The following is a 13,324-nucleotide window of genomic DNA, read 5'->3' as shown; positions in this document are numbered from 1 at the left end:
AAGATAAAATTTTGATTTATTTCTTTAAAAACTATAAAGATATAAACTATTAAAATTTTGAAATTACATCCTAGCTCTCGTAAAAATATACAACTTAAAATTGGCTCATTAAAAAATTTTCTTGTTTCGCCTTTGTATTTACACATGATGAAACTCGATACAATATAAAAAATCCAAGAACTTCAATCTTAACATTACAACTGTAATATTCCGTTTCGATAGTAAACCGGAACAACAAACTCAGTATCAACCATACCAATGTGTACCAGTTGATTTTGCTTGTACCAACCAAAATATGGTGTACTGATCGATACCAAAAAAATTAATTTTAAAATTAATTAATTATCATTTATTTTGAATTTGTTGAATTATGAATTATTATATGCATGGTATGAAATAATATATTAATAATATTAATTAATGAGATTCAGATTTAGTCTTTAATAAAATTTACAAATACAATTTCATTTAATAAAATATAATTAATACAATTTTACATAGAATTTAAACATTTTATTTTTATTTCTCTTAAGAGTGGAATTAATTTTACTAAAATTAAGACAAAAGTCTATTATAATTAAAATTAATTTAATGTTATCGATAAAAAGTTATTATAAAAATAAAATAAAATATAAAAATAGTTTTTATAATAAAGATAATTGCTATCATGAAAGGTTGTTATAAAGAGTCCTAATTGTGCAATAATATATTAATATTATAATATGATCCCATAAATAAAAAGGTTAACTATGTTATAGGTTCTTGTACTATTTACAATTTTTAAATTTAGTCCATTTATCTTTAACTTTAAGAATTTAGTTCCTCTACTTTTTAGATTTTCATATTCAAGTCCAATTGTTAACATCGTTAATTTTTTAGTTCAATTTGTTAGTTTGACATTTTGAAACTAAAAAAAATTGATATCAACGTAATTAAAAAATGACATTATAATAAATCTGAATTTAACAAAATAATTTTAATATTGTTAATAGTTGTACTTGAATTTTGAAATCTAAAAAGTAGAGGACTAAATTATTAGAAATTAAAGTATAGGGGCTTATGGGATATTTTAACCATAGAAAAAAAAACTCCCGTTATTTTAATACATATGCTGTAGAACTAATGGAATTTACTCATTGTTCCTTCTTCGCTTTTGTGTCATCATCAGTGGCTTAGATTGGATCGGTCTCTGCTTCTTTTCCTTTTTCAGTTCTTCCGCAAGATTCCATCTTCATTTCATTTATCCTCTCAATAGGTTGTCAACTGTTTTTTTTTTAATCTCTGCTTCAGATCTCTTGGCAGAGTTTTTCCATTTTTTTTCGCGTCTCGTTCTCGGTGTTTCCTTTGACTCGCAAATTGAAAGATTTGATCTCGGGCGTAGATCTGCTCCTGATTCGTCAATCCTCGTCCGTTGATCTGAGCCACCATGGCGGCTGCGAACGCTCCTATTGCCATGAAGGAGGTCTTAACTGTAAGTCTTGTCATTTAACTATTGTTTCGATTCGATTGGTTTTTATAGAAAGTTCAGCTGAATTATGGTTTGTAATTTGTTATTGAGCTTAATCTAATACTTCATAATCCTCATCGGATCTAATATCTGTTAACATCTGCTTATGTTTGGTTTGAAGTTTGTCTATATGCTTTGAAATGGTTAGAATTTTGAGTAATATGAAGGGTGTGATGTTTTGCAGTTGCCAAGCATTGGCATTAATCCGCAGTTCATTACATTCACGAACGTAACTATGGAATCTGATAAGTATATTTGTGTGAGAGAAACTGCACCGCAAAATAGTGTTGTGATCATCGACATGAGCATGCCGATGCAGCCGTTGAGACGGCCTATTACAGCGGACTCTGCTCTTATGAATCCAAATTCTAGAATCCTGGCTCTGAAAGGTCAGTTATCATTACTGCCAGAAGATATTTGTTTTTTATTAGATCACTTGAATTGCTTCGTAATTGATTGTGATTATGTAGCATTTTTGTTATTGATTAGAGGATTGTATATTAAATATGTCTGTTTTATATGACTGTAGAGTTCATAGTGGATTAATAGTATTAAACTGGTTTTCTTATGTTGTTAGATTAGGCTCTGGCTGTTCAAGAACCTAGTTGGGTATGAGAGTATCTTTTACGGAACACTTGTGCAGTACAATCTTGTTTGAATTGACACTTAGGCTTCTTTTGATTGTTAGTTTGCTACTTGCTTTATGCTTTCTAAAATGAACAAAGAATGTAATACCATACTTGTTAATGAAGAATCCTGCTTATGGCATCATAATGCGTGTGAATTACAGTGTTTATAGTGATTAACACTTTTCTGCTTCACTGTTTTATCAGCATGCTGATCGGTTCAGTATCTGCACATCTACTTGTTTACTTTGCCTGGTACAATTGTCAGCAGTGTTGAGTGGTTTTTAGTTTCTTCATATAGAGAGTTGGCAATATTAGATGAAAAAATAACTTCATCACAACATAAAATATGGCACGACATTGAACAATAACATGAATATGACTCAAATACAAAATTCATAGTAATATAAAATACCTTAAACAAGATTACGACACAGATACAAAAATTTCTTGGGTCTATATGTATAGAAAATTTTGCTTCAATTTGGGTCCGCGAAGAAATGAAATATATGCTTGAAGTAGAGGTCGTGAAGTACATATATTCCTGTAACTTGCTTCAATTTAATGGAGAAGGAATTCAATATCTCTAGTATTATGTTTCCTTTGATTTTGTATTTATCTATGCAGCATACTTATAATCATTGACATTGCTTTTTGTAGCTCAACTGCCGGGAACAACTCAAGATCATTTGCAAATATTTAACATAGAGATGAAAGCAAAAATGAAGTCACATCAGATGCCTGAACAGGTCAAATTCATTTGTTATCTCAAATTTTCTTTGTAATGGTTCTATTACATTCTGCCATTAGCTTTTGGGCTCTCCACCTTTATTGTTTTTCCTTGATGGTAAACTTGATTGCATGAGCTTATCAAACCATCCTGGGTTCTTGTCCAGGTTGTATTTTGGAAATGGATTTCCCCAAAAATGCTTGGCCTAGTCACACAAACTTCTGTGTATCATTGGTCAATTGAAGGTAAGGTGTTATTTTCTTATCTGGTATCACAGGCAGCTCTGCTTTGTTAGTCTCAAAATATTTCTGTCTTGAATGTGTGTGTGTGTTTATTGTATAATTTCTTTGTTGTTATGTGTCTCATTGCATCCTACTCCTGGCAGGCGACTCCGTACCAGTTAAAATGTTTGAGAGAACAGCAAATTTAGTGAACAATCAGATAATAAACTATAAATGTGATCCTTCTGAGAAGTGGTTGGTTTTGATTGGAATTGCCCCTGGTGCACCTGAGGTATGTGGTTGCCTTATTAATGCTTTCTAAAGGTGATACTTTTTCGCTGTGAAGAAGAGGATGTTGCTTCATTTGAATTCAGTTTTAAGAACAGAAAACTGCCACATATAAAGTAATTTTGTTGCATGTCCCAAAAAACAACATCTGAATTTTGAAGTAACATATTCATAATTCATCTAAGCTAACTGGGCCTAAGAAGTTATTCAAGCTGCTGTGGTTTTTGTGTGGCCCACACTTCAAACTGCTAAGGTGAACTCTGTGAATTAATTTAGCAACTCATTATCGGTGATTATCTCAAGGCTGTCATTTTGGATATGCATTCTGTAATCCCTCTTTATTTTTCTTTGCCTTTTCCTTTTTCCTGATTCTGTCTACTATTATCAGAATAGTTCTTTGCATAATCATTGTTACTTATGAAATTCTCTCTATAGAAAATCATGTTTGCTGTCACTATACAGTTTCAATTTTGACTGTGTCTTGTCTCTGTCAGAGGCCGCAATTGGTTAAGGGGAACATGCAACTTTTCTCCGTTGATCAGCAACGTAGTCAAGCTCTTGAAGCACATGCTGCTTCATTTGCACAATTTAAGGTCAGGGGTTTCTTATACTTGCTCTCTTTCACTAGATGTTATATTCCCTGATGAAGAGCAACTTATCGTACATGCTTGTAATTTGTTTATTTTGAGCAGGTTCCAGGAAATGAGAATCCTTCTATTCTAATTTCCTTTGCCACGAAGACTTTTAATGCTGGTCAGATTACATCAAAATTGCATGTAATTGAGCTTGGTGCGCAGCCAGGTCAGCTTGCTCTGCTGTCCTTTATACTTTTGCTATCTCCTTGTTTTATATTGGGGGGACATGGAAGTCTTTTGAATGAACACATAACTGAAGAATTAAAATTAAAGAAACAAACAAACAGTTTTCCGTTGCCTCTTCAATGATGGAATGAACAAAAGTACAATCAGAAAGTTCTTTTGACTTTTGGTGTGTTCAGTGGGGACACTACTTTGGAATGTTTGTGGGGTTTTAGTTCATAATCCTAAAATTTCATCCATTGCAAGCTCTAACTCCTGATCAAGACTATTTTAAGTTTGAACTTTTGATGGGGTTCATGTTTAAGCATGGATATAAATTAACTGTTCTTTTAATCAATATAGTAGCTATAGTATTGGGTTGTGTGTCTTTCAGTCTTTTATCTTTCATTTTCTTACAGAACAAATTGTGTATTGGCAGGTAAGCCATCGTTTTCAAAGAAACAGGCAGATCTATTCTTTCCACCAGATTTTCAAGATGATTTTCCAGTTGCAATGCAGGTAGTATGAAATTTTCTTTATATTGTTTAGTTTTCTTGTGAAATGTATACTGTTTTGCTGATAATAAGAGAAGCTTCTATTGATTGGCAGATATCCCACAAATATAGTTTGATCTATGTTATCACCAAGCTAGGACTGCTTTTCGTTTATGATCTAGAGACTGCAAGTGCTGTATACAGAAATAGAATCAGTCCAGATCCAATATTTTTAACCTCTGAAGCTACATCAGCGGGAGGGTTTTATGCCATCAACAGGCGAGGGCAGGTGTTGCTGGCTACTGTAAATGAAGCAACAATAGTGCCATTTGTTAGCGGTCAAGTATGTTTTATGTCTTCTACTTTTTGTTTTCTGGAATCACTAAGGTCAGACATGCTGGCTTAAATATATTATTGGTTTTTTCTGTTTCAGTTGAACAATTTGGAGCTTGCTGTCAATCTAGCTAAAAGAGGAAACCTTCCTGGTGCAGAGAACCTGGTAAGTCAATTGATTTGTAATTTTCTGTTCATTGGTATCTTTGCATTGGGATGATCATTGAGAGGTATGAGACTCATATTATCTACTTTAGATTTTAGTTTTTAGACGATAATATCCAAAGGAAAAATCTAAATATAAACAAAGTGAAGGGGAGGGATACTTTTGTGCTAACTTTCTCGATGGATTGTGGGAGTATTTCAATCGTGCTGTAATACTGTGGTTGAAAACATTCTGTCTTCCTGTTTCTTCCTTTACTTTAGCATATTTACTTTGATGTGATCTGGTCAGATTGCATTAAAGAAAATGAGATTGAATCATTTATGTCTTCAATCAAAGTAAATGAATACTTTTGTGGTAGCTTTTAGTGCTGTTGCTAACAGTAATATCTAATATAAGTTAATCAATTGGATCTGTTATGCTATTTAGATCCTTATTCTTGTTGACTTTGTTCTTTCTGTATACTAGGACGTTGACTCTGTGATTTTGGATATCTCAGGTTGTTCAACGTTTTCAAGAATTGTTTGCTCAAACGAAGTATAAAGAAGCTGCTGAGCTTGCTGCAGAGTCTCCACAAGGGATCCTTCGTACACCTGATACAGTTGCCAAGTTTCAGGTCTCATTTTTGCTTTCTTAATCATGCAGATGTCTTTGTTTTTTTGGTTGATTTTATCTGAGGCAAGTCCTTTACCTGAATGCTGCAGAGTGTTCCCGTGCAAGCTGGGCAGACTCCACCGCTGTTGCAGTACTTTGGTACGCTTTTAACTAGAGGGAAGCTCAATGCATTCGAGTCATTGGAATTATCTCGGCTTGTGGTAAACCAAAACAAGAAAAATCTTCTGGAAAATTGGTTGGCTGAAGATAAGTTGGAATGTAGTGAGGAACTTGGAGACCTTGTGAAGGTTTGATTTGTACCCACTGGAACTAGCACCTTATTCAATTTTATCTAATTCTTCTTGAAAAGCAGTGCACTGATTTGGCTTTTTTTTTTTTGTCTGTTTCTAATTGTCACTTGGATTTCGGGGTAGACTGTGGATAATGATCTTGCTCTAAAAATATATATTAAAGCTAGGGCAACTCCAAAAGTTGTTGCAGCTTTTGCAGAACGGAGGGAGTTTGACAAAATCTTGATTTACTCGAAGCAGGTGATTTCCACATTCTTTTTCCCGTTTGTATTGGCATTTTCTGGTTTGATTGATACCTGATCTCTCTAATCTGTTTGCTCAGGTTGGGTACGCTCCTGATTACTTATTCCTTCTGCAAACAATTCTTCGTACAGATCCACAGGTTTGTTTCTATTTTCTGCAGTGTTTAGTGTTTGAAGTATTGAAGTTTTTTAATTTTTGAGTCACCCAAACAATAGATAAATATGTTCAAACATATTATGTATTTTCATTAAAAGCTTTTAAGTTAGTTTTATGAATATTTTTATTAAATTAAGAGTTTTTCTTAATATATGTTGTGCTGATCAATAGGTGTTAGTATTATGGACTTTTTGGTGAGATTGGATGTGTAATTTCCATGGGGAAACTAGGTTTTTAAAGGGAGATGAATTATCAATTGTTGTTTTACTTGCAGGGAGCTGTAAATTTTGCATTGATGATGTCTCAAATGGAGGGAGGTTGCCCAGTTGATTACAACACCATTACTGATCTTTTTCTTCAGGTTTACAGCTGATGAATTGGTTGTCAAAATAACCAACTTTTTCTATACGAAATTCATGAGATTGATTTCTTTGGATATCTGCCTTTTGATTTCAGAGGAACTTGATACGGGAGGCTACAGCATTTCTATTGGACGTTTTGAAGCCTAATCTGCCTGAGCACGCTTTTCTACAAACTAAGGTTATTTCCTTGTTGTGCTGATTATGCTAATCTAGTTTTGGTTTTATTTTTCTTTCTTTTGAAAAGAGCATATATTTAATTCCATTCTTTTCTATTCAGGTCTTGGAAATCAATCTAGTTACTTTTCCAAATGTTGCTGATGCCATTTTAGCAAATGGCATGTTCAGTCACTATGACCGTCCTCGTATTGCACAACTCTGTGAGAAAGCTGGTCTCTATGTCCGAGCTCTGCAGGTAATTATTATTAAGATTAGTACATTTTTCATTGGTGTGATTTTCTACACTGAATTAATAGTATCTCTTGATTAAATGTAACATGTTTTCTGCAGCATTACACTGAGTTACCAGATATTAAACGTGTCATTGTGAATACACATGCTATTGAGCCACAGGTATGTGTTGTCTACTATATTTATCTCTTGGTAAAATGGTGACTATAATGCCCTGACATTTTTTAAAATAATGTTTCTATTTTCAGTCACTTGTTGAGTTTTTTGGTACTCTTTCACGAGAATGGGCTTTGGAGTGCATGAAGGATCTTTTGCTGGTTAATCTAAGGGGCAACCTCCAAATAATTGTTCAGGTAAAGTATGTATAATGGTATGCTAATAATGTTTAGTTAATCACCCAAGGCTAAGTTTTGTGTCTGTGCAGGTTGCCAAGGAGTATTGTGAGCAGCTGGGTGTTGATGCTTGCATAAAGCTTTTTGAGCAGTTTAAGTCTTATGAAGGATTGTACTTCTTTCTGGGCTCTTATTTGAGCTCAAGGTAAACTACATAGCAAACAAGAAATTTCCTTTGTTTGCTCATGGCAGAGCTATTCCTAATACAGTACTTACTGTGATGTTTCCTTCCAATTATTGGACAGTGAGGACCCTGATATACACTTTAAGTACATCGAGGCAGCTGCTAAAACTGGACAAATAAAGGAGGTTGAGCGTGTGACCAGGGAATCCAACTTTTACGATGCTGAGAAGACAAAGAACTTCCTGATGGAGGCCAAGCTTCCTGATGCCAGGCCCTTGATTAATGTTTGTGATCGGTTTGGGTTTGTTCCTGATCTCACTCACTATCTCTACACAAATAACATGTTACGTTACATTGAAGGTTACGTTCAGAAGGTATGTAGTATTGCCTGCCAGATATGTTCATTGGCATGCTGCTTGAAGTTAATTTAAACTCAAGTAATTGTGCTTGTTTACTTCTTTTGATAGGTGAACCCAGGGAATGCTCCTTTAGTGGTGGGGCAGTTGCTAGATGATGAATGCCCTGAAGATTTTATCAAGGGTCTCATTCTCTCAGTCCGTTCTTTGCTTCCAGTTGAGCCCCTTGTGGAGGAATGTGAGAAGAGGTGAATTTTTTACTGCATCCTCTGTCCTTGTTTCCTCCTTGATTACTATGTGATTCTCATTTTTCTGCTTTGCGGTTTCCAGAAATCGTCTTCGTTTACTTACACAGTTCTTGGAGCATCTTGTAAGTGAGGGAAGCCAAGATACACATGTCCACAATGCTTTGGGTAAAATCATCATTGACAGCAATAACAATCCAGAGCATTTCCTCACAACCAACCCTTACTATGACTCCCGGGTTGTTGGCAAGTACTGTGAGAAGCGTGATCCCACCCTAGCAGTTGTGGCTTACCGAAGAGGACAATGTGATGATGAACTTATCAATGTCACAAATAAAAACTCATTGTTCAAATTGCAAGCCAGGTATGCAACTGTTTAGTTTATTTATGATAATTAATTAGATCTTAGTTTTTAAGTTGCTTATCGGCTCATCTGATCACAGGTATGTTGTTGAGAGGATGGATGGCGATCTTTGGGAGAAGGTGCTAAATCCTGAAAATGAATACAGAAGACAGCTAATTGATCAGGTTGTGTCGACAGCTTTGCCAGAAAGCAAGAGTCCAGAACAAGTCTCTGCTGCTGTTAAAGCTTTCATGACTGCTGACCTGCCCCATGAACTGATTGAACTTCTTGAGAAGATTGTTCTCCAAAACTCTGCATTCAGTGGGAACTTCAATCTGCAAAATCTTCTTATTCTGACAGCTATTAAGGCAGATCCATCTAGAGTTATGGATTATATCAATAGGCTAGATAATTTTGATGGACCTGCAGTTGGAGAAGTGGCCGTCGAAGCTCAACTGTATGAAGAAGCATTTGCAATTTTCAAAAAGTTCAACCTTAATGTTCAGGCTGTAAATGTTTTATTGGATAACATAAGAAGCATCGATCGGGCTGTGGAATTTGCATTCCGAGTTGAAGAAGATGCTGTTTGGAGTCAGGTGGCAAAGGCACAACTGAGGGAGGGGCTAGTAAGCGATGCAATTGAATCGTTTATTCGTGCAGATGATGCTACTCAGTTCCTTGATGTAATCCGAGCATCTGAGGGTGCTGATGTGTACCCTGATTTGGTGAGGTACCTTCTGATGGTTAGACAGAAGGTCAAGGAGCCCAAGGTGGATGGTGAACTCATTTATGCATATGCAAAGATTGATAGACTGGGTGAAATTGAAGAATTCATTCTCATGCCAAATGTTGCTAATCTTCAAAATGTTGGTGATCGTTTGTTTGATGAAGCCTTGTATGAAGCTGCTAAAATAATATTTGCATTTATATCAAACTGGGCCAAGTTGGCTGTTACACTGGTGAGGCTTAAACAATTCCAGGGTGCTGTTGATGCAGCCCGAAAAGCAAATAGTGCCAAGACATGGAAGGAGGTTTGCTTTGCTTGTGTTGATGCAGAGGAATTCCGATTGGCACAGATATGTGGTCTTAACATTATTATACAGGTGAGTCTATTTTCATGTTGAATTACAACTTTGGAAAACAGCAAAGTTGATATGTATGCGCACATGATTAGTGTTGGCGAGCTGGAGACTGTTTATCAATGATGATTTTGACCTTTGTGTTTTGTTGACTTTGTAGGTGGATGACTTGGAAGAAGTTAGTGAATACTATCAAAATAGGGGATGTTTCAATGAGTTGATCTCTCTCATGGAGAGTGGTTTAGGATTGGAACGTGCACACATGGGGATCTTTACTGAGTTGGGAGTTCTTTATGCCAGATATCGTTATGAGAAGCTTATGGAGCACATTAAATTGTTCTCTACTCGTCTCAATATCCCCAAGCTGATAAGAGCCTGTGATGAGCAGCAGCATTGGAAGGAACTTACGTACTTGTATATCCAGTACGATGAGTTTGATAATGCTGCTACTACTGTGATGAACCACTCTCCTGAAGCATGGGATCACATGCAATTTAAAGATATTATAGTCAAAGTTGCAAGTGTTGAGCTTTATTACAAGGCTGTCCACTTCTACTTGCAAGAACATCCTGATCTCATCAATGATATGCTTAACGTGCTTGCACTACGAGTGGATCACACCCGTGTCGTTGACATTATGAGAAAGGTTCAATTTTAGCAGAAAATAACATACTATTGATATGACTACAACATACTTCGGTATTATTTTAATTTATTTTATGATGATAATTTCCTTCCTGAATTTCAGGCTGGTCATCTGCGTCTTGTGAAGCCATACATGGTTGCTGTTCAGAGCAACAACGTGTCAGCAGTAAATGAGGCATTGAATGAGATTTATGTGGAGGAAGAAGATTATGATAGATTGAGAGAATCTATTGACTTGCACGATAACTTTGATCAGATTGGCCTTGCACAAAAGGTGAAGTATTGTTCTTACATTTTTCTTTGCTGTTAATTTGCTTTCTGATATTAACTCCAAATTGCTCGATTAGATTGAGAAACATGAGCTGCTTGAAATGAGGCGCGTTGCTGCATACATTTACAAAAAGGCAGGTAGATGGAAGCAGTCAATTGCCTTGTCAAAGAAGGACAACCATTACAGAGATGCAATGGAAACAGCTTCACAGTCTGGTGAACGTGAACTTGCCGAGGAGTTGCTTGTTTACTTCATTGAGCAGGTACTCAACTCATTCTAGATATGCATAAAATATATGTTGACCAATAAATGATTTGGTATTGAGATGGTTATCTCCTTGGAGGGTATAATGTATTACACCACCTTGGTCAACCAGTGCTTCTAATTATGTTAGTTTGCCTTCTCCTTTTCCTTTTGGGTGCAAGTATAAAATAAATGAACAAGCCTAAGTACAAAACCATAGTTGTTGATAACAACACGATAGGATATGGGAAGTGAAGGTAGTGTTTGGTTTCAGAAAGAACAAGCATTTTCTAGTTTCATTTTCTTAAAAGTAAAATACAAAATTGAAAACACTTTGGTGCATATTTAGAGAAATATTTTGTAGAAAATGCACGAAAACATACCCAAATTTGAAAATTAAGGGAAAATGGAATTTTTTAAGTTCAGAAAAAGAAAAGGAAGAGAATAGGGAAAATACGGAAACACGGATTAAATATGAACTCACTTTATAACAACATGGTTTTTTCCCTTGTTTAAGTGTACATGCTCTCATTGGATTAAATATTTTATGGTCATCAAATGGGTGGACCCATGAGGAATAGACTCACTTTTACACATTTACATTTCAAGAAAGAACATTACCAAACACATTCCCATATTTTCATTTTGAAATATAGTTTTTCATGTTCGTTAACTAAACACATTTTTAACAAGTTAGAAAATTGGAAATGAAAACTTAGAAAACAAGAACAGAAAACGAAAAATATATAAAATGTTTCTTAAAACCAATCAAGCAAAAGCTTTTAATGCAAAGCATGTTTTCCATTATGGTACTTTTCTTTCTTCTGGAATTGTCACAGTAATGCTGGTTAATATTTTGAGCTGAATATAATTTCACTGTTGATGTTCTATGTACAGGGCAAGAAAGAATGCTTCGCATCGTGCCTCTTTGTCTGTTATGACTTAGTTCGACCAGATGTTGCCCTTGAGCTAGCCTGGATAAACAATATGATTGACTTTGCATTCCCGTATCTATTACAGGTAATTTCTTTGCTGTTTTTTTCTTCAGAATGATCACTTGATTGTGGTTTTATTAGTTAAGAGTTTTCTTAATTTGGAGATATAATGTCAGAACCTTACTTGATTGTGTTTTTCCAGTTTATCCGTGAATACACTGGCAAAGTTGATGAACTTATCAAGGACAAGATTGAGGCTCAAAAGGAAGTAAAGGCTAAAGAGCAGGAAGAGAAGGATGTGATCGCACAACAGGTATTGAAACTTCCAAAGTCAAAATAGAGATTCCCTTTTCTAGAAAATTAATCTTTATTCTAGGGGTGTTATTGAGCCGAGCTAAGCCTGAATATTGCCAAGCTCGAGCTCGAGCTTGACTCGAAATTTGGAGCTCGAAATTTTGCTCAAGCTCAGTCGAACATCTATTTTTAAGCCTGAGCTTGGCTCAAGATATAATTGAGCTACTTGAGTTCGAGCTCGATTAAGCTCGTTTACCAATTTTGTACTCAAGCTCGAGTTCTACCCAATAATTAAGCTTAGAGCTAATAATATATATTAAGGACAATAACGTAATTTGATAATATAAAAATATGAAAAGCTCGATAAGGCTCGCGAGCTATTCAAGTCAAGTATTACTAAGCCCGAATTTGGCTCGATAATTACCGAATCGAGTTTGAATTTTTTTCAAGTTGAACTCGAGTAGCTTGCGAACACCAGTGTCTCATTTACATTCCTACTTTATTTCATGGTTTAAACGATCTTCTAACCAATTCGAATGCCTTCTATTACAGAACATGTATGCACAGTTGCTACCTCTTGCCTTGCCCGCACCGCCAGTGCCAGGCATGGGAGGTTTTGCTCCACCACCCATGGGAGGAATGGGAATGCCTCCAATGCCAGCTTTCGGCATGCCACCAATGGGCAGCTATTAAGTCGTAACAGGTCTGTTCAATTGAAACATTTTATGTTACCCAGTGGATCAATGGGGCCCCATATAGCTGCAATTTCGAGGCTTTCATTCTTTTTCCCCTCTTTCGTTTTCATTTGTCTGATGAGTGAAGATCAAAATTTGGAATAATGCCATTTTTGTGTTTCAAGTGTGTGATATATGGCCTTGTAATATTCTTTTATTTAGAAGAGGTATTTTTTTGGGTGGTGATAGAGAGCAAACTGAGGATTTCATGAATTTGTAATTTGTAGTATTATTTCCTGTCGGTCATTGGAATCGACCGCGCATGTACCAAAAAAACTTACGCACCAATCATATTTTTGGATTTTAATGTTCTTATTTAAACGTTGTTTCCCCTTAAATTCACTGCTAAACCATCTTAGAATTAGGATTTATGTATAGTTAAATAAAATTTGACATGGATTTTTATGGACACCTGCATTCATATTAAAAT

The 13,324-nt window shown here is 35.4% G+C and overlaps 1 protein-coding gene across 1 annotated transcript; it reads left to right on the top strand.

Moving 5' to 3' along the window:
* The first annotated feature begins 1,137 nt into the window (after nucleotides 1-1,137).
* LOC105782549 (clathrin heavy chain 1) lies at nucleotides 1,138-13,215 on the top strand. The gene is made up of 30 exons (XM_012607351.2): nucleotides 1,138-1,471; nucleotides 1,692-1,896; nucleotides 2,794-2,882; nucleotides 3,030-3,108; nucleotides 3,249-3,376; nucleotides 3,867-3,965; nucleotides 4,065-4,173; nucleotides 4,609-4,688; nucleotides 4,779-5,006; nucleotides 5,097-5,162; nucleotides 5,659-5,775; nucleotides 5,864-6,061; nucleotides 6,188-6,304; nucleotides 6,387-6,446; nucleotides 6,738-6,824; nucleotides 6,920-7,003; nucleotides 7,103-7,237; nucleotides 7,333-7,395; nucleotides 7,482-7,586; nucleotides 7,658-7,770; nucleotides 7,871-8,123; nucleotides 8,217-8,353; nucleotides 8,436-8,714; nucleotides 8,794-9,796; nucleotides 9,933-10,418; nucleotides 10,521-10,691; nucleotides 10,765-10,950; nucleotides 11,829-11,951; nucleotides 12,069-12,179; nucleotides 12,713-13,215. Exons 1-30 carry the CDS (start codon nucleotides 1,427-1,429, stop codon nucleotides 12,851-12,853), a joined length of 5,097 nt encoding a protein of 1,698 aa, XP_012462805.1. The 5' UTR covers nucleotides 1,138-1,426; the 3' UTR covers nucleotides 12,854-13,215.
* Nucleotides 13,216-13,324: the final 109 nt, after the last annotated feature.

Source organism: Gossypium raimondii, chromosome 13, assembly GCF_025698545.1.
Source record: "Gossypium raimondii isolate GPD5lz chromosome 13, ASM2569854v1, whole genome shotgun sequence".
Lineage (NCBI taxonomy): Eukaryota > Viridiplantae > Streptophyta > Magnoliopsida > Malvales > Malvaceae > Gossypium > Gossypium raimondii.
The sequence above is the reverse complement of the archived record's forward strand: the minus strand, read 5'-3'. Positions and strand labels throughout refer to the sequence as shown.

Bases quoted from the DNA above. Each gene is read 5' to 3' on its own strand.
- LOC105782549 (XM_012607351.2), top strand. From the start codon at position 1,427: ATGGCGGCTGCGAACGCTCCTATTGCCATGAAGGAGGTCTTAACT. The intron at 3,109-3,248 runs GTAAGGTGTTAT...TACTCCTGGCAG, and splicing joins GTATCATTGGTCAATTGAAG to GCGACTCCGTACCAGTTAAA. The intron at 4,689-4,778 runs GTAGTATGAAAT...ATTGATTGGCAG, and splicing joins ATTTTCCAGTTGCAATGCAG to ATATCCCACAAATATAGTTT.